This window comes from Siniperca chuatsi, linkage group LG5, assembly GCF_020085105.1.
Source record: "Siniperca chuatsi isolate FFG_IHB_CAS linkage group LG5, ASM2008510v1, whole genome shotgun sequence".
Lineage (NCBI taxonomy): Eukaryota > Metazoa > Chordata > Actinopteri > Centrarchiformes > Sinipercidae > Siniperca > Siniperca chuatsi.
Genome location: NC_058046.1, coordinates 28,856,181 through 28,881,045, shown reverse-complemented (window position 1 = coordinate 28,881,045; position 24,865 = coordinate 28,856,181). Strand labels below are relative to the sequence as shown.

Here is a 24,865-nt window from a genome sequence, read left to right as displayed (position 1 = left end):
CTGTAAATTTTAAAGAAAGTTGAAATAAGGGTGAAACTATTTCATTATATCCCATTAGTGTGTTATGACCAAATTATGTAACAATTTTTTTAAATTTTTACTTTAAAGTGAGATGTCAGTTAGGCTTGACCAGTTGATCAGTTCTCTGACTCTGGCTGTTTTTTTACACACATGTGGCAATTTTGGAATCCCACTCTGACAACAAGGAACAAGAGAAAAAAAAATCTCTTACAGTATTGTCACATTTTTAATCCTCAGAGCATGGTACTGTCATAGTTTGGGGTTTTGTCCTGTTTCCTGTTTTATTTTGTAGTGTTCTCCTCTGCTCACGTGTCTTGTGGTTTTATTTCCTGTCTTTGTTTGCTTTCCCTCCAGTTTAGAGTTTGGCCCCACCTTGATTGATTGCACCTGTGTCTCATTGTGCATTTTGGTTGTGGCTTGTTCTCTTGTCCATTACTGTCTTTTGATAAAGCTCCATTACATCTCTCTACTAAACCTCAAATGCACAACTTTGTAACAGGTAAATTTGAAACTACAGTTTTATTTTAAAAAAGTTTTTGCACTAAAGATGTGTGAAAGATGAGAGAACAATTTAAAAACCTTGTAAAGGTAAACCCTTAATAAAAGGTGTATTGTTTTTAGGCTATTAGTCTCATTTATAGTTTGACTTTTAATTGGTCTTTTGAAGAAGGATTTTAGTCTCAATTGGATAGATGAAGACAAAATAAATAGAATGAAGGAAATCTCTAAAAAGGCTGGCAGTTTGATTATATTTGTGTGGAGCCTTTCTGCATTGTTGGTTCAAGGTCTTCTGATGCTCATTTATCTGGTGCTATGTGCTTGCTGAGCAACAGGAAGTTAGTAATGGAGTCTTCTAATAAGAATGCCAAAGCATCTTGTTGTTTTTTTCACTTTTTATTATGCGTTAGTAATGCAAGAAGGGGTGTTTAGTGTAAAAGAAATGAAGAGGGGATTTTTTTTAACCCCTAAGCTGCAGTTTTAGTCAAAAGTTCTGCTCTTCAGCCTTTTCGATTGAGTTTCTATTACAGATCAGTGCTCAAATCTTTATCCCCCCTGACTAATCCGACTTTACTGCAAGTACAAGAAGATCACAATCAAAAGTCTACATGTTGTAGCACTGACACACCTTACCTTTTCCTTGCCTCCCTCTGAAGGCCTACAGTAGGAGGAGTGTGGATGTGAGGCGAGTCGGCTGTTGCATGCTGAGTGATGACGATAGCCGACATAACTAAACCCACCCACAGTTCATTTAAATGCCCGCGCACGGCTCTCTCCCAGCTTGTCACTGTGTCTCCCGCTGCTCTGTATTTATAAGGCACCCCGGTGCGCGGAAAGGCACAAGCATGCCTCGTCTCTAGAGAGGCAGAGCGCATCGCTGCGACTTGGAGACGGTTTTTTTTTTTGGTTGAAAGACCTGTGCAGCCGCTGCTGAGGAAGAGACGCGGGCGCGCAGGAGTTTTAAGCCAAGTTCACTGCAGCAGGTCGTTGTGACAGCGACCTTGTTCTCAGGGGTGAGTTGTTATTCGTTTGAATTCTTTGTGCCCCCTTTTGTTTCTGTGGAAATTTAGGCTGCGTATTCCCCTGGCGAATGAGGATGGAGAGCTATTATTGAAAATGGATGGAGCGTTCCTGAACTAATGTGCAAACCTGTGACTAAGACAGGATGTATTCTATTTGAAAAATCCCCTTGTAACACAGAATATAGGTTTGCAGCCTCATTTGTGTTGTTGTTGTTTTTATTTTTGCCAAAAAAGTGTCCCCAGAACTTGTTGCTCTGGGAAATACCCGTTAATTTCAGGCTCGGTGGGAACAGCGTGTGCATTTTTGCCGATTGCATTGAGCAGAAAGGAACCAAACTACAAAATTTAAATTAGCCCACTTGCCCTTGCATATTTGTTGAGTCCTAAATGTTGTTGTTGTTGTTTTTTTTTACATGTAGACACTGTTTTTAATGAAATTTAAATTCGGGGTTCTTTGCATTCTGTGGTAAATGTAGGCTATCTTGCTTTTCTAAGATTGGTAACTGCTTTTCTCTTAACACGCAGTTCTGTAGCTGCTTATTTGCTGTGTTTTGACTTCAGGAATCCGAGATATGGAACATTCTTGTTCTTAGAAATGTGTCACCGTGTGGTAGATCTGCATTTTCTGCTACGTTAGTGGTGGCGAAGAAACCTGCTCCCTAAGTTTGTTCAGTTTGTTTGCTGTTGCATGCTGAAATAATCCCACCTGTTTGTTTGATGCATGGCCGAATGAACCTGTTACACAGACTTTACTTGAGGTATTAAAACCAACCAGCTGATTGATAATACTATCTGGCCCCAAGTTAATTTGTAATTATTTTATTATAAGCATATATATTTAGGAATATGCACAATATAAAGCATAACAATGAAGCTGTTAAAACTAGATTTTGACACAGGGCCCTTCTACAAGACAAAGCCACAAAAATAGCTAATAATGGGACCCAACATTTGGCCCCTGGACAGTTGCCCAGTTTGTCTGGCTGATAATCCAGCAGTGGGCTTATGGCACAACAAGAACTTGAAGTCATCAGTACAAAAATCAAAAACATGAGACTGATGTTTTGCCTCCAAAGGGCCATTTGAAAAGAAACCAAATGTTTTTAAAAGCACATTACAAGCTCTGCTCAGACAGTAGGGAAACTCGTTAAAACTTCTCAATAAAAGGAAATCCTTAGTAGTTAGGCCACCAAAGAACGAGTAAGAAACAAATCAAGAATGAACTGCTAATTAATGGATAGCTAACAAGTAGTTTCTGAATCACTCCGAATTATGACTGCAGATAATGAGTTAACTTAATGATTATTTCATTTCTGTGAATCTGCTTGCGTACAATTGTGTTCATGCAACGTTCCTGTAGCTAGACATGGTAAATAGCCTGGCCAGTAATGAATCTGTGCTTGCTTTAGCTGGCAGCGTTGTAGTTTGTCTATAACAATACAACAGAGAGTCATCCTACAGAAGCCAGCCACTGCAGCATTCTCAAATACGATTTGAATCTTAATATTCAGAGCACATTTCCATCAATATTCACATCCGTTATTGGACATTTCTCATCTTAGTAGGGTGCAGCTACAAAGAGTGAGGATTAAAGGGCCGCTTATTTAAGTTATTCCTGTGCCCCAGGACAGTTCAGTCAGTGTTTATGAACGTTTTTCCTAAAGCCATGAACTGAAGACCTGACCCCCTGCATGTGTGATTGCACTGATATGCAAAGTGTCAGTGGATGTGGAGTTGAATTGGTTGAACTATAATACTTTTATACTCGTGGCCAATACAGAAATAAATGGCCATTTTCGTGTGATAAAGTCAGCGCCTCACTTATTGGAAGTTTGGTTTTATATCGCAGCGACATCAGGGGCATTCCCTCTGACATCTGGCTGCTGGGAAGAGTAAGAAGGAAGACTCACTCAGCTGGTGTAGAGGAGCAGAGAGGGGGAAAAAGTGGAAAGGGAACTGCCCTTGGTGCTGAATTATTCCCGCTAAACGCCGCGTGCCTGCCCCCGCACACCGAGCGCAGAGCAGCGCCTGCGTGTTTCGGACGGAGGCCTGCTGCTCCGGGCGACGCCACGCGGCCAGATGCTGCGATTTCAAAGAACAACGCTTGTTGTGGCTTCGCATCAAAGGAAGTAAAGCGCATTATTGTAGCTGTTCTGGCAGCTGTTCGGGGCCGGAGTGCTTTTTTTTTTTTTAAATTTTGCTCGTAAAAGTTAATTTCAAGGGCAGAGACAGTGAAGCACAGGGTGAAATGATGGCGCTCGGGGAGCGGAGGGAGCGGCTTTAGTTGTTCTTATTTTCCGCTCAAACGTTGAGTTGTTGTAATTATGCAAAGACACTTGCATACTTTGTATGTGGCGCTAATAAAAGCAGAGGTTCAGACACTGAGGTGTCTGCACTTAAGTGCACTTAAGTATTGTCTTCATAGGAAACATTCCTTTGCTCTTCTATGCCCTATATTTATGCTCGAAATTACAGGCAATTCTAACCTTCTACACAACATAAATAAAGTTAATCATCTTTAAATAAAGGCTACTATCTCTCAACCAGACACTTCCCTGCAACTAAAATTGGCGAAAATAGTAGAAAAACTAAAACTTTATGGTTCTCTTGGAGAACGGCAGAAGTGGAATACTCAGAAGTAGAAGTAGCAATCCTACCATGTAAAAATACTCAATTATGGTAAAAAATCCTGCACTCAAACCAGCAAAGTATACCTTAAGTATCAAAATTATCTAATGAGTATTGATCATTGATAGATGTAGCAGAGTTCAAAGTGCAATATTTCCCTCTGAAATGGATAGGAATAGAAGTATACAGTGTGACGTAGCTTAAAATGGAAATACCACATGAAGTACCACAAAATTGTTCTCAGTACTTGGGTGAATACTTTCACTGCTGGAAAAAACAGTAAAGAAGCTCAGTAAAGAAGACTTTTCCAAATGCTGTACACCTGTTAATGTTGTTAGTCTTCTAGTTTCATGTACTTTAGCTAAGCCAATATTTGCCTTTTGAGACATTACAGTTTGATACAGTGTTTAGTCACTGTGATGCAAATATTGAGGATCACAGAGGTAGAGCAGATCTGATCAGTTGGATAATACATTTTTCATTTCCATGACAATATTTTGCCTCTGTATTTCAACAGGATTTAATTATTTGTGTAATATTACCTTCTGAAAACACTCTGCTTTAATGACTCGTATACCCTCTTTGACTCTTATTAAAGTAACACACTGTAAACAAATCATGCAGTCAAGGTAATTTCCTCTAAAACTAATAGAACTTCTATTTCCCCTCCTCCCTCTCCTTCTGTTGCTTTTCAGAAACATCCCTGGGGACACACATATACTTGTAAGCGCACACACACACACAATCCCACACAGGCACCATGCAGGAGTCAGAGCCTACAGTGTGCCAGCTGCAGCCCAACATCATCTCAGTGCGTCTTTTCAAGAGGAAGGTTGGTGGTCTGGGCTTTCTGGTGAAGCAGAGGGTGTCCAAGCCGCCTGTCATCGTGTCTGACCTCATCCGTGGCGGCGCAGCAGAGGAGTGCGGCCTGGTGCAGGTGGGCGACATCGTCTTGGCTGTCAACAACAAGCCCCTGGTGGACCTGTCCTACGAACGGGCCCTGGAGACGCTGAAGAATGTGTCACCCGAGAGCCACGCCGTGCTGATCCTCCGTGGGCCTGAGGGCTTCACCACCCACCTGGAGACCACCCTGTCCGGAGATGGCCGCCAACGCACAGTGAGGGTCACACGGCCCGCCTTCCCACCCTCGAAGTCCTACGAGCACTGCTCCCCGATCAGCCCATTCAGCCCTGGGCAGCAGCAGCAGGTCAACAAGGAGCCCCAGCTTAGGGCCATTGAAAACCTGTCCTCTCCATCCATCACCCAGTCCCTCCTGCAGAAGGGAGGCGTGCAGGCCCAGGACCCCCTGCTGATGAGGGACGGGGGGCGTGGAGCTCTCCTGTGCAACGGGCTGGAGGAGAACAGCGAGCTGCTGAAGGAGATCGAACCTGTGCTGCGCCTCATCAAAAACAGCAAAAAGGAGATCAATGGAGAAGGCCAGAGGAATGCGGGGAGAAGGGACGCTGAGATTCAAGTGGCCTGGTAATTTGTGATGTGATACTACCTTATTGATCCTTTTACTTAAAGTGTATTTGTGCTTGTTCCCTTCCACAGTGCGGGTTGGAGTTAGAGCAGGGGTAGATTTAGAATCAGGATTTGGGTCAAGGACTCTTCCACAAGAGCCTACACCTGGTCCTCTAATTGAAAGAAAGTCTGCCTACTCACTTTGCCACCCTGCAGTCCCTAAACTATCTGACCCAGCTGTGTTTCATTAGCTACCGCAGACAGGCTCATTCATCTAATATGACTCAGTGTACAGTGACAAGTAATTACTGTCTGCATGCTGGTCTCTCGCAAACCACAATTAAGATGACATCGCTCACAACATTCGTCATGACTATTTTGGTTGCTCTTTTTCAATTACTGGGACATTTGCTTTATGTAGGTTCATGTAAACTTCTTTAAACAATGTAGCTTGCCTTTGGCAGTTTTTCATACTTTAATTGAAACTTCTTATCTCTGATCAGGTTTTAGGTTATTTAGCTGCATCTTTTGCTTTGAGATTGGTTTCAAATTTTTCAGAAAACATTTAGCATGTATCAGAATGTCACTGCAATCTTCCTTAATTTGAGGACGTTTTACTGCAGTTGACATAAATATTTTGGGATAGACGGTTGCATTTGCTTCATTAGCACTGACGTCAGTTCCCATATTAATGTGACATAGTAGACCCCAATTAGCATACACAACGCTTGTCATTAGGCCATTCAGAGCAAAACTTCCTCCAAACAGTGCCTCTTGGTTATGGAGGTTAGGTGCAGAAGGGTTTCAGCAAGCAAGTAGTTCAAGCAAGTGTGAAATTGGCAACAATTCTGTATATTTAACAAGTCTCCTTTATGACATTTAATAAGGACGACTCGCAAATGTTGCGCTTAGATTTCTTGTTTAAGTGTTCACTCTGGAATGGCTTTTCATAAAGCTTCACAGTCTGAGCCAATATTCCATCCCAGGCTCTGTCTAAACGGTCTGCACAGTGTACTGTTGATATTGGCGTCTCAGTTATCTGCTATTGTACTCCCACAACCAATTGAAATCAAATTGAGGCTACAGTGTCCTTCAGTCAATATCTCATTCTTGACCAATCCATGCACATCTTCCTCTCTTTTCATAAATACACTGAGTGATTCATTGCATTCTAGGGAGACATGTGCTTTGAAAAAAACTTAAAGCAAGAATGCTGAAGACTTGCTAAAATGGCTTTTCTTAATGCGTCCATGTGGGTGCCCAGAAATGGGGTTTTAAACCTATAGACGACATGCTGACATTTGGTCCGCACCAGGAAGGAGACGGCTAACTTAATTTTATCTTCTGTTTTAGCTTTGGGAGAAGGCTTTCTGAAGAGTTCTAAATATAAGCTAATGAGAGAGGTTATTGTGAAGGGAATAGCCAATAATATCTGTTTCATCTGGGCACATTTGTGCAATAAAATCTCTCAAATTACTTTTTGATGACTATTTGCCTGGAATAGAATGGCACATTATAACTGATAGCTTGTTTTCAGAGAAGCGGTAATAATTTCACAATCCAGCACGATGCCGATGATGCTCTACGTCAGAGTCAGAGCGAATAACAAATGACACGTGCAACTTCTCACGTTAGTTCTGCATGTCTGAACTCTTTGTGGGGCTAAATATGCTCTTGCAGTGTGACAGGGAGTGTGAAAGGGAGAAGGGATGCCTGTGTGTAATTTACAATTACCATGGACACGTGCACATGACAAAGATTTTTTGATTGTGATTTCAAGTTTGCATTCCTCCACAGAGTTTGTCGTATTTATTCATGTCTCTTGTGGTTCGCTACAGTGACAGCACAAGGATCTCCCCTCCCCCCTTCAGTATCTTAGGATTGTATAGTTACAGCTCAGAGTGAGATCTCTCATTGTTGTTCACATCCTGTTCCTTTTGTCTTTGGGTGGTGAATGGCAGCTGGATGTATAGTACAGTGTATTCTTATATTCAAAGAAAGACAGAAATCCAGTCATTGATCTTGATTTGTTGTTTGTTTGTGCAACCATATATCCATTTAAATAACCAAATAAGACTTAGCCTAAATCAGTCTGGCTATGTTCTTACCCGTCTAAATGCAGAGATTAGGCCAAACAAGTGAGCTTGTGATGAGAAACCTAAATGTAGGTTTAATTTCCTGGATGAGCTATGTAATATGAAGGCATATGGGAAAGTGATGGACTAACATTTCTTTTCATTTTTTTGCAGAGAACCTAAACAAAGTGCGGCTAAAATGATTGAAATCACAGAGGCAATGTCAATACACCTTTTTGCAAATAACTTTTAAGTCCCCGTCTCCCCCTTCTCTCTCACAATGGGTGTTGCCCTTTTGAGTTTCTGTGGCTTACCCCCACTTCTTCTCAGAATGAAGTTGGAGCAGAGCTGTGGTGACAAATTGCTGATGCTGACCTACACATAGGAATAAGTTGTCCCACTGCAGCACCGCAACAGGTGCAAACAATAACACAGGAGCTTGATAGATGCCAGCCAAGCTCTGTCTACACACCCACTAAGTCCTGAACAGAGAAAACACCTATGTGGGTGTGCGGAGCCTTTAGAAATTGTGCAGGGATTCCCGATTTAACAGCATTTTGGAAAGTGTACAAGTCTATGGTTTATTTATTTGTAAAGAGGCGGCTTGTGTCTGTGTGTGGCATTTTATTTGAAATGAAAGCGTTATTTTGCACCAGATGTGAGCACACACACCTGACAGAAAATTGTGTATGGCTTCTAGGGACCTTGGCGTGGGAAATGGCATGTCTCCGCAGCTGGCGTCAGATAACAACAGAATGCTGGAAAACATGCCTGCGGTGCTCAACAAGGCCGACACTGACAAGGTAAAATGAAGCAATTGCCTCAACCCTTGAAATAATTTCAAGTAAAAGAGATCATGTGTAAGCGTAAGTTTGTGCAACTCTTCTCTCTTAGATCAATATCTTGAAGATCCTTTGCCCTTTTGTCTGTGTGTGCATGTGTGTTCATGAACAGGCTTTCTAAGTGAATCTCTGCAGCTGTATAATGCATGTGCATCCATGGCTGTCTTTGCCTGTCTGGCTCTTTAGCCTTGTACAATAATCCACACTACTGGCACTTTTCATGCTTTCAGAAACTGAGCGCGCACATCTGTGTTGCTTCTTTGCACATAGTAGTAAAGCCTTTGCTTAAGATCCCATCACCTAGGCATTAGATCCAACCAGAGGAAAGCTTGTGCAGCATTAAATCCAGCTTATGCCTTCCACACGGAAGGGCCTGGTCACAGGTCTGAGTGTCTGTGACAGGGATAGTGTCGTAATCTGCACATGGTCCGCGTAATCCACCCACTTGTGACGTCGCTCGAGCCCCCATCAATGGGACCGGATGGGGCGATACGATTCCAGGAGGCATACTGAATGCGTGCAGCTGCTGATCCGTCTCTCTCCATCAAATGTGGTCCCTGTTGAAATTATCCAGCCCCTCCGACCTGCAGAGAAGAGTTTTAATGTGCATGTTTGTGAGAATATTTGTGTGAGAGTGTTGGAAAGAGGGAGGGGGGTATGTGGATGATGCATGCTTGACAGCGGTTAGAGAGGATATGTACTGTATGTATGATGTGCTGAGAAGTTATGTCTTTCTTAGTAGTGTGTGTTCAGACTGAGGAAACCTATGTGCTTGTGAGAAGATCTGTTTGGGAAGTGGAATCAGTGAATGTGTGTGTGTGTGTGTGTGTGTACTGACTCATGCAGCAAGAAGTTCCCTTGCAGGTATTTTGACAGACACTGATGCTAATTTTGATGGCTCATCGCTAAGTGTTTAATTCGATAGACACTAAGTTCATTTGTTTTAAAGCACAAGGAAAATGCTTTCAGAAAATTAAAGACAAATTTTTGTATGATTAAATACAAGGATTTCAAGTGACATGTCGATAGCCTGCAAATTAGTTTTCTCACTTTGGTGAAGGATTGTCCATGTGCCTCCAGCTTGAGCTTCTGCTCCTGCATAATTTAATGTTTAGTAAGCCTGCTGCAAAGGAAATGTGCCAGAATGTTCTGTCAAATTCCACCAGCTAGTGAGTTCTGGAGACCCTTGGTGATCCATTGAAAGCAGAGAATATGCCTCCGCGCCTCCTTTTTTACACGCAGTGACTTAATCATCACTGAATAAGGTGCCAATTGTCAAACCATAAATTTACTTGTCCTAAGAAACATGACTAAACCATATAAATATTTAATTAATAGCATCTCCTTCCATTTCTCAGGCTGTCAGTCTCACTTAATTCTTTTTCTCTTTTCCCATCAACCCCCTGTCTTGTGCTCGTCATCCATTTCCCATCAGAAGTTTTAATTTATGGGTGAGTGAGGAACTTTGGTGCATAACTGCATTTACCAGAAAGACATTGGTCATTACGCTCCATTATTAAATTATCTTCATCAGATTATCTTCAATTATCTTCATTTCTTGCTCCATGAATACACCCTTCTGTTACATCCACACCTTATTCTTGACATTGAGGCCTGGCGATTGATGCATGATGGGATTTACACACATGCTGTAGGTATATGTATGGCCCAGCAACTTCCCTCAGTAATATGGACTGCACGGGGGATGACTGTGCCATTAAAACAGGCTGGACTTGGCAAATAAAGAGACAAAGAATCATTATCTGTTTAATTTGTATCCCTCTATAAGATATACTAACAGTCATAGACCTTTTTGTATTAGTTTAAGATTATTTTTCAGCCACTGTTGTTCTTCATGCCTGTAAGCTTTCTGTTCTCGCACGTCACATATGTACTTTACAATATTAACAGTGGCAGATTTACATTTGAAATTCATACTAAGACAGAGGTAGCCAAAAGCAGGCTATCATTTGTAGCTGGTGACCGTCAATTGCATACTAAAATGACAACTGTTGCCGAGTTGGTTAAAAATGCTGTTTACAGCTGATTTATTATTATTTTTATTTTATTTATTTTTGTTTAAACTTCCCCAGGAGAGCAGGGCAGAGCTGCTAACGTTGGCCTAAACTCTTAACGTCAGCATCCGACCCTCAACACAGTGGATGTTCTAGTCCTACATGGAGCTTTTGTTATGTTACCTGTAACCCCACAAACTTAACTTGACTTTAATGATGTGCTCCTTGGCTTTGGAAGTAAGGCTGTTACTGCTGTACGTAGTAATCTAGTTAGCTGGGCATGCTAACTGTTGCCACATAAGTGCAAATAAACAGTCTAATCCATTCCTTACACTTTCGCTTATGTGGTTTTGGTTTTGAAAAGGCCAAAAAAAGAGACAGAAGCCTCAAAACTCTTTAAACGTCAACTATCACTCTTACTACAGCAACATGCATGCCGCTCAACGTGTGGAGAGTGTGGTCCACTCTATAGTGCCCACAAAAATCCCACAATGGAACGAAAACAGTAGTGTCCATGGCATGTGCACTACTTTATTCTAACAATCCCACAATGCAATGCTCTGCATTTTACAGATGTGAAAATTACCATTGAGCGACTCTACAGCTGTCAGTGAGGACGCAAAATGATGATGATAAATAAGTGTCCGAAATCTCAATTTACAGTTCACTGAGTAAACTACGGAGTGTATAGGGAGTGAACGAGGAAGTGATTTCGGATACAGCCCTTGACTGACCTGCCGTGCCTAGTTGCATTGCCTAAGCTATAATTGGACAATCACTGTTTTGGGGAGGGGTTTTGCAAAAGGTCAATTGGACATTTTCTGGACAATCATATCGGACATATTATTCTCTCCCTTTAGCTCTCCTTATCAGTGTCTGTCTAGCCCAAATAATGTTTACTTAATGGTCATTTAATAGATAACAATAGCTGACAGTAATTTTTTTCAAAAAAGCTGTTCATCCTTCCACAGTGACTCAGACATTTAAAATGTACATCAGTACACATGTATAAATAAAGAAAAAAGTAAACTGACATTTACAGGTTGTTTATATAAACAGGCTTCTCTGAAACCTGCATAAATAGAAAAGTGACTTTCTTATATGTAAATGTCAAAGCTATAGCTTCCGGTCAGTGAGCGAAAAGCCTAATGTTCATATTCAAATATATGACCGCTCTGCTTTTTATGTCAACAAGCCTTAATTCTCTGCATCTGAGTTTCTTTGCCTGTTTGACGGAGAGTCTCTTTACGGTACAATGATCTTTCTTCCTGTCCGCGACCTCGGTGATAACAATGTGTCACATCTGAGCTGCACAGTGGGGGTTACTGCTGTTGCAGCATGAACACACAGGAACTAAGCTCTTTACTCTCAGTGTGTGCAAAATCACATTCAATTCAACCCTCCTCATTCCTCTCTACTGTTTGAGAGGACACGAAATCACAATGAGACTCAACTGGCGTGACACAGTTGGTATTCATCTCTCCAGCGAGCATGATGATTGGGTCAGTGTTGTTCAGAAGCTGCTCCACTCTGCAATTAACAATGCCATGGGAAATGATGAAAGCGCTTCCAAGGTGTGGGATTGATTACACTGATCTTTGTCAATCGCTGCTTTTCTCTAGGTATGCTTACAGTTGGCTTTGGGGTTAAATTGCAGGCATTCATCAGTAAATAGCTACAGTATTGGAAAACCCAGTGAGCCAAGAATTAGCTTGCCATCAACCTGCTGTTAAATGCTGATTACCTTTATCCTGCAGTGGGAAATGAAAAAGAAATGGAGGAGGAAGAGAATGTAAGAGGTTCCCGTGCATAAGTCTGTGTGAGAGAGACTTAAGCACAATGACAAACTAATTTTCCTTGAGGAGAAAGTGCTGGGAGTCCACAGAGAAAGCTCTTTGCCTTACAATGGTTGTAAAAGTCCTGTTAGTTGTTATGCTTCCACATGTTATTCCCATCTTAAACTTGACAATCAATGTCCATTTGTGGCACTCAAATCCACTTACCCACAGTGGGAGGGCTGCGTCTCTTTTCAGCTTTCCTCAGATGACTCCCAGTCAAAAACAACTTATCCAGCTTACACCAAAGGTGTCTCAGAGGCCACAACCTATTAGCCAGATGCAGTACAAAGGCATGAAGTATTGACTCATGTGTAAATGTCTGTGTGCTCTTTCCAGCCTCCGGCCCAGGGCAGGACCTCACCCACTAAGTCACTGCAGAATGGCAGCCCCTCCAAATGCCCCCGCTTCATAAAGATCAAGAACTGGGAGACTGGCACTGTCTACAGCGACACACTCCACCACAGCTCCAGCAAGGTAAGATATATGGAAATCAGTCCAATGAATGGTTGGATAAAGCGGTCTGATGCAGCATTTACATTTGTTGCTGAGGCAACCATCCTGGCAAGGATGAGAAAGATTGATGTCATGAGTCAAGTCATCCTATATAGCCAGGGTTTCTATGCCAGTGGTAAATCTTAATGAAGGCTGTGATGTGCTATTGTTTCTTTACGCCCTGACACCTTTCACTAAGTTGAAAAGGATTAAAACTACTGGCAACAAGTGACCAGAAAAATAGAAACACCTGTATGATGCAATTGTAATGCAATACAACAGCCCTGCAATAAAAACAACTTTATTTAAAATTCTGTTGAGGCTACTTTAGCTGATTTTGTGTTGACTCCAGGGCTGCAGCTAACGACTATCTTCATTATCAATTCATCTGCTGATTATATTCTAGGTTCTATAGTCTAGAAAATGTCACATCTTCAAATTGCTTGTTTTGTTGAATTGCATTAAAGTACTCAGGGGTTTATATATGTATTTATTAATTGTAATAAATTGCACTTTAAATGTTTTAGAAGTTCAAAACGTAGTATATGGCAAGATCACAGATATTGATAATCCTGTATTTGAATCAGAGATGATCTGATTTATCAAATACAACAAGTGCACAAAGAGTTTGATTTGGTTAACTTGTTGACACATCACAAAAGGGTAAACCTGATACCAGATTGTCATAATAGGTGTAACTAACAAAAGTGGCAGATATAATAACTGTGGCTTTAATAGTATCTTAAAGGCACTGATGAACATAAAATACAGCATATTGGTTGACTGGAAAAACATTTAGCCTGCAGACTTATTAACACATAATTTGCAAGTCAAGTAGATTGAAGAATAACAGCACAGCGTGGCGTGCCTTTTCTCTGCTTCTCACTAACTATTCATACAGTACATTAGAGAGCTCTTGTCTGAACTGTTGGTGATTCAGTTCATTACTATTTAGCCTGGGTAAAGCTTACAAAACAATGAATCCTTCCGAAAAAAAACAAGAGATCACTGACATACCGTATGGGGACAGCTCACATGGTCATACTGTGACTCACATGGTCATATAATAAGTCAGCATTTTCAGAAAACAGTGCTGAGAAATCAAACATGACATTTGGTGGATATTTATATCCAAAATGCCTGATATTAATGTGTTCATCTGCAGCACGACTAGCTACCAAAACTGATCCATCCATCTTAGCAGTAACTACTTTCATAACCATTACAGAAGAACACACTCCCACATTTTACATGGTAGAATCAAACAGGACAAAGAGTCTACAGTCATGCTAGTGGCTCTGTGAGGCTGCAAAGCGGTGCTTTGAGCTACATGCTAACATTGGCATGCTAACTTGCTCACAATGATGTTAACATGCTGATGTTTAGCAGGTATAATGTTTTCCATGTTCACCTTCTTAGTTTAATGAGTTACAATGCTAGCATTTACTAATTAGCACTAAACAGAGTACAGCTGATGCTAATAGGAATGTCAAACATTTTGCAGGTATTTGGTTATAAACCAAAGTATTGGGCAAATTAACATTTTGAGCTGATAATTGCACTGGGTCAAGAGGACCAGAATCTTCTGATATTACACAGCAGAGGTTAAGGTTTGGTTAGGTTTAGGCACAACACCAGCTTGGTAGGGTCAGGGAAAGATCAGGATTTACTTGGTTAAGGTTAGGAAAACAATGTGGTCTGGGTTTGAATCACAACTTTGCTTTAGGGGATCTTTTGTCATTATGGTTACCATAACAAGCACTTGGGTTCCTTGACCATCATTCCCAAGCCTTAACCAAGTTGATTGTTGGTTAGAAACAGGAAACAAACAGCAGCGTACCATGTCAAAGTCCAATGTTTTGTTAACCCATCCATCCAGCCTGAAGGCCTCCCTATTCAGTCTTTGTGGCTGTATAGTAATGTCACACTACTAACTCCTTTGCTCTCAAAGGACTACTGTCATAACTACTATGGCCGCTAGAGGGCTTTGTCACATTAACGTAAACACATGTTGTTTTGGGCACAAAACAATGTCTTTTTTGGGCAAACAATCGATGCTGTGGATTTTCTTGGGAGGACAGTCTCCAACCTTTTGATGGCTTCAAGAAGCTAAATAAGGTCATTTCCAAAAAACTATGTTTGAGGGTAAAACAACAGAAAGCATGAGCTACTTGCAAATCCTTTGGTAATAAAATGGATTTCTGTGATGCATTTTCATCCCCATTCATCTATCAACCACTCTGTCCATCCATTTTATCATGCAGCCAAAGTTCCGTCCTCTAGTTAGTAAGCCAGTCTAGCAAGCACAAGGTGAACCCCGCTGTTTAAATATTCACCCCCCAAAACACTGCAGCCATTTGTAAACAGCAAACAGCAGTCTAATTAATTCAGTGACTTATCGGACAGGCTGTGCATCCCAATGAATGGCCTGTAGTAGCATCTTCAGATTTATTATATATCACAGACGCTGCTGTATTCGAGGATGATCCGTCTTTTTCGAAAAGGACAGCTGGCTGGCATGAATGCCCAGAGCGGTATGATGAGCGGACGTGCTGGAGCACGAGTGATTCCTTTGTTTTATTTTTAACACTTCCTGCTCTACTCATCCATTTCCCCCTTTTACTCTGTCACCTCTTACAGTTCATCTTTTTCTGTCTCAGCTTGTTGTTCTCTCTTGTTATCAATTATCTTTTCTTGGCTTCCTTTTTTCTTTGTAATCAATCCTTTATTTTGACCTTTGTTTTCTAGAGCACTTCACATCCTCACTCAATTTCCTTTCCCATTTACCTTTGTTTTGACTGGCTGTAATGGTGTGTTTGTTGGCTTTTTTAATAGATTTTTTTTTTCTCTTTTTGTCGAGTGAGTGTTGGATTTGTTGGAAAGGACACGGAGGGAATTTTATTTTGGACAGAATGCCAGTCCACGTCTGAGTGTTTGGACAGTGCAAGTGTGTGTGGTTCAGTGTAACAAGCCAATTTTAGCAGCACTGGGGTCATTGTCAAATTTCCTCTTCGACTGCGATCGTTTCTGTCATCCGCTCTTGCTCACTCATTCGATCACTCTCCAAGCTGGTGAAGACATTTAGGCAAACCAAAGTGACAGCTGACTTCAGCTCTAATCATATTAAACTGACCACACAAGGTTGCTCTCAGCTATGAGCAATTTTCTCTCTGCATCTGTCTGTTTTCTTATTTTCTGTCTTTCCTCCTCGCTCTTTCTGTCTTCCTGTCTCCACTTAATGGAAGGATACCAATCCATGACTCACTAACTTACTCATTCATTAACATGCATGCCAGCCATGTGTGAGCAATACAATAAAATAAATTGAACGTATACAAGGGATCGTAACTGTTTTACCGAGTCCGGACTTTAGAATAAAAATTGACCTTACTTATACTGAACATTGACCTTTTTATTTGAACCAAGTGAAACATATTATGATATAACTGGAACTTTGAGTTGGTAAATTTGAAAACCTTTCAAAGGAAGTGATCTACCAATGGCCTGTTGGCCTTGCATATTGAAATACATCTTTATTTCATATTGACACCTATCTGTCTTTTTATCCTGGTAAAAGTAGTGAAAGAGATGTTTACCCATTAGGAAATCTCTCTATCAGGGGTTAAGAGCAGCTCTTAATTTCATGTTAGTAGGGTTCTTTGGCAAGAAAGTATAAGGTAAATATATTTTTTACATGGGGTTGGCCCCTTGAGAGGGGCAAAAGGCAAAATAATTGTACTGATTATGGTTCATGCAACAGTTGAAGTTAAAAGAGGAATAATAAAAAGTTAAAGAAAATTAGATTGTAAAATGGTTTTCTTTCTTTTGAATTACTCCATTTGCATTAAGTATAATGCAAGCATTTCCTAGGTCTGTTTCATATCAAGCAGAACCAAGACTTAGCCGGTTAATCTAAAATGAATAGAGAAAGAAGGTAATGTGATAGCTCTGCCTTTTTGTTAATTAAGAGGATGCCATGCTTCTCTCATTTTGCATTCAATCACAACACAGAGATGGATGCTGAAATTGTCTCTTGTGAGTGAACAGGAATCCTGAAGGCCACTGAAATATGTTGAATTCTTTGCAATAAAACTAATTAACACTTCTGTTTTGTGCACCAACGAGCCAACATGGTCTCTTCTGTAAGTGTTATTCTTTGCTGGTAAATTTTGTGAATATTTGCAGATATTACCAGAGAATTGTACCATATGCCATGATCACCTGGCTCTTCAGTTGCATTTTGGCACTCAAGAAATCGAAAAAGCAGAATTCATCCCTGAAAAAGCCTCCCTCATCTGTTGTGGTATTTATCTTTTCAGATGCCAATCTGCACTGAAAATGTGTGCATCGGCTCTGTGATGATGCCCAACCAGCACATCCGCAAACCAGACGAGGTCAGAACCAAAGAGGAGCTTCTTCCACTGGCCACTGACTTCATAGACCAGTACTACACCTCCATCAAAAGGTAAGCACAGCCTCTAACATCTGCAGAGTTGAGTCAGAAGTCAATGGGTAGACCCAAAGAACAACATCTTATCAGCTGGGTAACATTAGGCTGCCCAGTTAAATAAAAAAGGGTAAAGAAGTTGGAGCAAATATTAGTATCTTTGGTGTTTATATGTATTATATAGGCAGCATTATTATATATCACTATGTGGTTCCTATTTAGCCACATGTGTATGTAGTCAATGCTACTAACTGAACCTAGCTAGTTAGCTTGGTGCACCATACTAGTTTACTCTTCGGTAACGTAATAAGCTAGTTAGATATCTTTTTAAAGCTTATTTTTATTTTGACAGCAGTTCCTTCTATGCCATTCATTTTGGCAGTAAGCAATGCCTGTGAGCCAGCATGTAGCTACAATACTAGGAATGCAGCACTTGTTGATATTATTAGTTATACCTAATAATGCAGATGTAACTGTTCTGTTAGTGTCCGCTGTGTAAAAGGTGAATGAGTTTATGTGCGTCTCAAATGGGCATTTGTTGTACAAAACACTTTGTTTATATATGCCTCTTGTGATGTAGTTTTATTCTATTGTGCCTGTGGACCTGTCCTGCCTACAGGTATGGCTCTAAGGCCCATGTGGACAGGCTGGAGGAGGTGACCAAGGAGATTGAAGCTTCAGGAACTTACCAGCTGAAAGACACTGAACTGATTTATGGAGCCAAGCACGCCTGGAGGAATGCTGCCCGATGTGTAGGGAGGATCCAGTGGTCCAAACTGCAGGTAATATACAGTATGCCTAAAATCATAGCATGGGGCTGTTAATGCCTTGTACTCTTTACATGCTGATTTTACAATTTGACAAGTAATGTGGCTAGCTTTCAAGATTTTGTTTGAGTCACTTGTTTGGCTTTACCACAAATATACATGCTGTATTTATTTTATTTGTATATTTAAAACACTTCACTGTGCATAAACCTGGTTCTGAGTTTTCATTTTCACGTTTGATTTCCAGGTTTTTGATGCTAGAGACTGCACAACAGCTCATGGAATGTACAACTACATCTGTAACCACATCAAGTATGCCACCAACAAAGGCAACCTGAGGTAAAAAAAAAAAAAAAAAAAACCCCAACAACACACACACTGCACAACTATTTCTCAGTCTTGTTTCCTTATGTTGTCTGTTGTTTCCTTTTGTTCAACTCTGCTTGTGTTCCTCCAACTACACTTTTTCCTGTCCCTATCTGTCACTCATGTATGTCATCACCCCTCTCTATCTCTGACTACCCTGACTTGACCCACTGTCCCATCTGTCAGTGTGTGCTCTGTCTCTTAACGCTGTGTTTGACACTCTCTGCCACCTGTCTATCTGTCAGCGTCTCGGCACCATTCATTGCCCTGTCGGTGAGGAGATGGACCTCGCTAACAAGCAGTCATTTGTCAGACCTGCACAGTGCTCGCTCACTTTCTGCCAAGTCCTAATCACATGTGACACCTCATATTTACTTCTTGGATGATAGATAGCTTCTGACTCATTACTACGCTTAGCCTGGCCTTCGGAAGGACAGCTCGGATACACATGTTGTTAAGAGCCAGCTCAACGTCCTGGCTGCGGTTGTCTCAGCCTGGCTTGCTTCAACATAAATAAACACGCATAAATAAATATATAGTGCTATTGCAACATGTTGTAATAGTTTTGGAATTATTTTACTTATTCACCCGTCAATACTGCAAAAACAGAGAAAGGTCCAAAAGTGATGCAAAAAACAAGACTATGAGTCAGTTGTTTTCAAGTGGTGGATTTCATGGGAAGAATGTTGTTTATGTCAACAGTGCAGAAAATAGTTGTTGCAGCTGAGAGATTATTACATACATTACATACAAATTTGTCAATTTTATTAGATTTCCCTTTTAAATTAGTTGCAAATGAACTAAAAGACAACTAGAACTGCTGAATAATACAATACCACACTACCACTTTTTCTTAAGGCACCTTTTTATAAAGGGTTTATGAGTTATAACGAATGGCTTCATCAATTATTTGCTAATCTGTTATAGTTAAGTGATCATAAGTCATTAGTGATTAATAAGAACAAATGTTGGGTTGCCAGGTTATGAAAAATCCCATTGGCTGGTGGCTATCCTTTCTATTTGGTAATTTTTGAATCAACTAATACATGCACACCATTGGTTTTGGCCTTGGTGCCCTACATTTTGGCCACAATGCCCCAATAAATTTATATTTTTTTAAAGGCTAAATGGGGCTTGCCCAAAAAATTACTTAATTCCAGGCCTGGGAACCCATACCTAAAATGGCTTTTAACTGATTTATAAAGCACCAATATAAACCAATATCAAACTATTGCTGTTCACGAATGTGATTATTACTTATAAAGCATGTGGCCAATTTGGAACTCGTGATTTAGTAGTAGTAGTGATAATGTTCAATAATTTAACTTAGACTATTTGCTCTACATTCTCTCATTTTTGCGTGATCACATATTGCATGCCCTAATACATCATCAGTCAAATTATTAGAATCTAGGAATTAAGATGTGATGTAGTTACTTTACCTGTATCTGGGAAAATGATTACATTATGACTTACTGAGTACAATATTTCTTCTTCTTTTTGGAATCGATTACCCCAAACATCAGTTATTACATTATATATTGCCCACAACAGGACAAATGAAAATGAAAGTTTCACAGCCCAGATTCACACCAGCTGCTCTCCCCCCTCAGCGACTTACAACCGGCTTAGCAGTATTAACACTTTTACCTGGTCATGGTTATTAAAACATCACTAGGATGTAGAACAGTCCAAAGGTAGCTAAGCTTTAGCCCTGCTATGACTCCTTTGACATAACATAATTGAACATGCCTTTGGGCAGATTACGTGCACAATGCCAACCATCTGTTAACAGTCTTGTCGATTAATGTACTTACATATTCATATACACTATCTAATGCACATCCTCTTACTCCGTAAACAGTATGTGCAGAGATCATCATGCTATTGATCTAAGATATTGCTGTGGCACAGTTCAGGAATCTGATTATATTATTCTAAATGTTTTTCGAGATATGAGATTATTAGTAAAGATAGTAATAACCTCGTATATGCAAATGTTGTTAATATCTATATACATTATTGACATACTTTGTGTCTTTTCTTTTTCTGTTTGTTTTCCACAGGTCGGCCATCACCATATTTCCTCAGAGGATAGATGGCAAACATGACTTTCGAGTGTGGAACAGTCAGCTGATCCGTTATGCAGGCTACAAACAGCCTGATGGACATGTCATGGGAGACCCTGCTAATGTTGAATTTACTGAGGTACACAAAAGGAGCTGTATTTTTAAGTCAGTGAGGTAAAGCTGCAAAAATTTACTTGGAAGAAATGTCCTATTTGCGCTCAGCTCACAGGTTGCTTTTGGTCTCTAGATCTGCATGCAGCTGGGATGGAAAGCTCCGAAGGGTCGTTTTGATGTCCTGCCCCTCCTTCTGCAAGCCAATGGAAATGACCCTGAGCTGTTTGAGATCCCTGAAGACCTCATCCTGGAGGTGCCGATCACACACCCAAAGTGAGTTGCCTTCCCTCTTAAGCATGCATAAAATATACAGAATCTAGCAAAACAAGAACAGAGGGGGCTGCACAAAAAGACATCCACCTACTCGCACATCTCTTAACAACGCTTCTTAAACAATGGGATACTTTTATGCCAAGAAGTCTGATTGGGTTATCGTCACATTCCAACTGTGCTGAATATTCCCAGAAAGCACAGCTAGCCATGCTTTATCTGTTGCTATGCCAGCTTTTGTGGTAACCATGGGGCTTGTTAGTGAGGTTTCAAGCTTCCTCTTGTTTTTTATTCTTATGTGTGTATTTTACTTTAAAGAGAACTTTTCTTACATTGGTAGTTACTGTACAAAATCCATAATGCCCTTGAGATCTTAAGCATTAAGTGGCTGTATCTAATACCCATAATCACAAACCCATGCCGTTACACTAGTTTTCACACATGCAGACACAGACGCACACAGAGCTATCGCTACATCGCTACACACTACAGAGAGCATTTCAGAATCCCTTGACACACTGATCTTTCTGCCAGACTCCCCCAAAATTGGCATCTCTTGCTCCATACCCTGCATCAACTAGCCCTCAGCTCTGGCAGCAGCTTGGCACAGGCCGCGAACACCCACAGTGCCTCATCATTACACGAGATTAGACCCAGCTCTGCAAATAATACACAGAGAGCAATGTTATCAATCCCCTTAGAGGGTGCAAGAAGTGAGTGGTGGGAGGAGATTGAGGTCCTGCTTGCTCTGTCCAGTGCTGAAAAGCTGTCAAAAGTGGTTTCTTTGTGTTAATGCTGGTTTTGGCTGGACTCCTTTTTTTTATGATATGTATCTGAGGATAAATATCTCTGCTCTAAGAGATAGCCACAAATGATTATACTAAGTGACTGCGCAAACGGAGTAGATTGAGTTAGTTTAAATAGCGCCAGTTCCCACCGGCCATTCCCCTGTTTGCTGTACCCAGGTACGAGTGGTTCAAGGACCTGGACCTGAAGTGGTACGGCCTCCCGGCGGTCGCCAACATGCTGCTAGAGATCGGTGGCCTGGAGTTCACTGGCTGCCCCTTCAGCGGCTGGTACATGGGCACAGAGATTGGCGTGAGGGACTTCTGCGACAGCTCACGCTACAACATTCTGGAGGTAGTGTATTGTGCCAAAATACAGTCATGCTCCATTGAATAGGGGGGGAAAGAATCAGAGGCACAGATTGACTGAAGCCTTGTGCAGGGAGGAGCATGTGTTGTGGCACCGAATGCCCCAATCAGAATGCCATTCTTCTTCTAATTGTGCACCCTGAGGAGAAAACTGATTAACAGCACTTGACATGAAATAAAGCCTCCTTGTGCTTTGCCACAAACTCTCTTAACATAACTTGTACAGTATTCATTTTAGTATTTTGCTAAATAATTATTTACTTGTCTATTTATTCATACGATCATATATTTTATGTTTAAGTATGTGGTGAGGCAAATGAAATTGTGAGCTATTCTGTAGCAGCTAACACCTAAATCTCCAAATTATTTTAGAAGATATGAAATTCTTTTTGATACGGTATATAATTAGGCCAATCAGACTGTCTACTATCTTTGCATGTATCCTATTCAGACAAGTAAAAGAGGGATTTCCAGTTCAAGTTTAGTCATAAGTCGAGAGTAAAAAGCATGTCAGCAACTGTGGTTACCAATCAGCACAGTGACTTTCACATCAGAACTGTCACATTAAATTTGATTTCTATATTATATAGGATGTTGCTAACAGGATGGCCTTAGACACTAGGAAGACTTCATCACTTTGGAAGGACAAGGCGCTGGTGGAGATCAACATTGCTGTTCTCTACAGCTTCCAGGTAGTTACATCTTAATGTGCCGTTCATTTTAAGGAATACTTCACAAAAGACATAAGTTTTGGTGAGCTGGCTTCTAAAGGATGGCAGCTATGGTCACCTTGGATAGACTGTGCTTACAAGTGACCAAGTTTCATGGGAAAAAATAATCAAAACATTCATACAAACACCTCAGATCACTACTGCAGCATAATATGCTATTCCTCTGTCCAGTTGTATACTCAGTATGTTCCAAACACTCATATTTTTATGTTTGTCTCTAGTGCAGTTTACTATTTATGTTTGTCACTCAAGATTTTCAGTGGAGTATCACTTTTGGTTGTGAAATGACCCCAACTTTGATCTAGAAAACTGCATTTTGCAACTTCAATGCTGTAACTGTTGTGATTATGGAAGCTTCAGAGAAAAACATATATATAAATGAGTTCATTGTTTGTGTCCCCAATTTTTAGTCATGCAAAGTGACCATAGTAGACCATCACTCAGCCACAGAGTCCTTCATGAAGCACATGGAGAATGAGTATCGGGTGCGAGGCGGCTGTCCTGGAGACTGGGTGTGGATTGTGCCTCCCATGTCAGGAAGTATCACACCGGTTTTCCACCAAGAAATGCTCAACTACCGCCTCACTCCTTCCTTTGAGTACCAGGTGAGGGGGAGGTATATATTAGAAATATCTAATCTGGAAATCTAAATAATCAAGTGCTTATAGTGCTTCATAGCTTCACCTTTTCCCACAGGTTGAATTCACCATAAAACAGGCAGAGATGATAATATCTGCAGTGACATTAGCTTCAATAGACCGTAATGCAATTAATGAGATGTTGTTTTTAGCAGAGGGCACCACCACAATTATAGACATGCACTCATGTTTACAAACTGCTTGGCTGCTAAGCTATATTAAAGAAAGTCATTAAGGTAAAGTTGGATATCATTACCTGGATTACAAGTAGACCAGGCATGTTAAAGGAAAGGGTGTACAGCAAATTGTGAATTGCAGCTTCTTTATACCAAGTCACTACTAGAATCCACCGGATATCCCAGATGATATCTCAGTATCTTGGAATGGATTTTAAACTTAAAGACAATCTCTGAACTCTAATTTCTTTTCCCATATGCAAAAGCCTGATCCCTGGAATACCCATGTGTGGAAAGGAGTCAATGGGACGCCCACAAAGAAAAGAGCCATTGGATTCAAGAAGCTTGCCAAGTGAGTGTGCAGTCACACAGAAATATTAGAAGAAAACCATGCTTGGTTTTGCCAAATTAGTGATTTGTTTTCCTTATTTTCTACTTCCCGCATTTATAGAGTCTCGGTTAAATTGCAGCCTCAAATGTCAAAGATAATATACTGTGGGCTGTGTGTATGATAATCTAAGGCCAAACACGTAATCACTTTCCTGACAAAAGTTAGACACATGTTAAGGAAGCTGGTGTACTCAGTGGTGAAATTCATCCAATCAACCCCTCAGGGAGTAATCAGAGCTTTGTCAGTGTTTTGTGTATGTATGCATGCACTCGTGCACGCATATGCTATTAATATAATTGCCTCGAGGATATGACAAGCTAGGTAATCACAATTGTCATCCATCCGCTACCTTGACACAATGTCTGCTGCCTGCTGAAGTGAACCACACTATCCTCAACAACAAATGTTTTATCGACATGAGGGAGTCTTCTGGTCATGGCAGAGGATTAAAGGTTGCAACCTGTGCCCTCAGATCACTGGTCCTCGGATGATACGATTCCCTGTCCTGTGTTTTTTCTGTGCATCTCATTTTCACTGTGTCTCTCTTTGCCTCTGCAGGGCTGTGAAGTTTTCGGCCAAGCTCATGGGCCAGGCCATGGCCAAGAGGGTGAAAGCAACCATACTGTTTGCTACAGAGACGGGCAAATCGCAAGATTATGCCAAAACTCTCTGTGAAATCTTCAAGCACGCTTTTGACGCAAAGGTACGCTTGCTCCTGCATTGCATCATCTTATCCAAAAGTTGAACATGACCTTATGTGTCATTGTATGGACGTCTAATTGAAAAAGGAAGATTTCAAAGACGTCATAGAGTACAGGAGACGAGAGGGTGTGTGTGCCTTTTGTCA

At 40.8% G+C, this 24,865-nt stretch overlaps 1 protein-coding gene across 1 annotated transcript in view; it reads left to right on the top strand.

The window, feature by feature from the left end:
- The first annotated feature begins 1,325 nt into the window (after window positions 1–1,325).
- nos1 (nitric oxide synthase 1 (neuronal)) overlaps window positions 1,326–24,865 on the top strand; it is a 38,170-nt gene continuing 14,630 nt past the window's right edge. Inside the window, exons 1-14 of the mRNA XM_044196548.1 lie at window positions 1,326–1,532; window positions 4,865–5,651; window positions 8,409–8,511; window positions 12,740–12,877; window positions 17,215–17,360; window positions 17,962–18,124; window positions 18,357–18,448; window positions 20,542–20,683; window positions 20,792–20,931; window positions 21,894–22,068; window positions 22,673–22,774; window positions 23,224–23,418; window positions 23,894–23,979; window positions 24,577–24,721. Of these exons, the coding sequence (XP_044052483.1) occupies window positions 4,930–5,651; window positions 8,409–8,511; window positions 12,740–12,877; window positions 17,215–17,360; window positions 17,962–18,124; window positions 18,357–18,448; window positions 20,542–20,683; window positions 20,792–20,931; window positions 21,894–22,068; window positions 22,673–22,774; window positions 23,224–23,418; window positions 23,894–23,979; window positions 24,577–24,721 (2,349 nt within the window). The 5' untranslated portion in view covers window positions 1,326–1,532; window positions 4,865–4,929. The remainder of the gene's footprint in view (window positions 1,533–4,864; window positions 5,652–8,408; window positions 8,512–12,739; window positions 12,878–17,214; window positions 17,361–17,961; window positions 18,125–18,356; window positions 18,449–20,541; window positions 20,684–20,791; window positions 20,932–21,893; window positions 22,069–22,672; window positions 22,775–23,223; window positions 23,419–23,893; window positions 23,980–24,576; window positions 24,722–24,865) is intronic.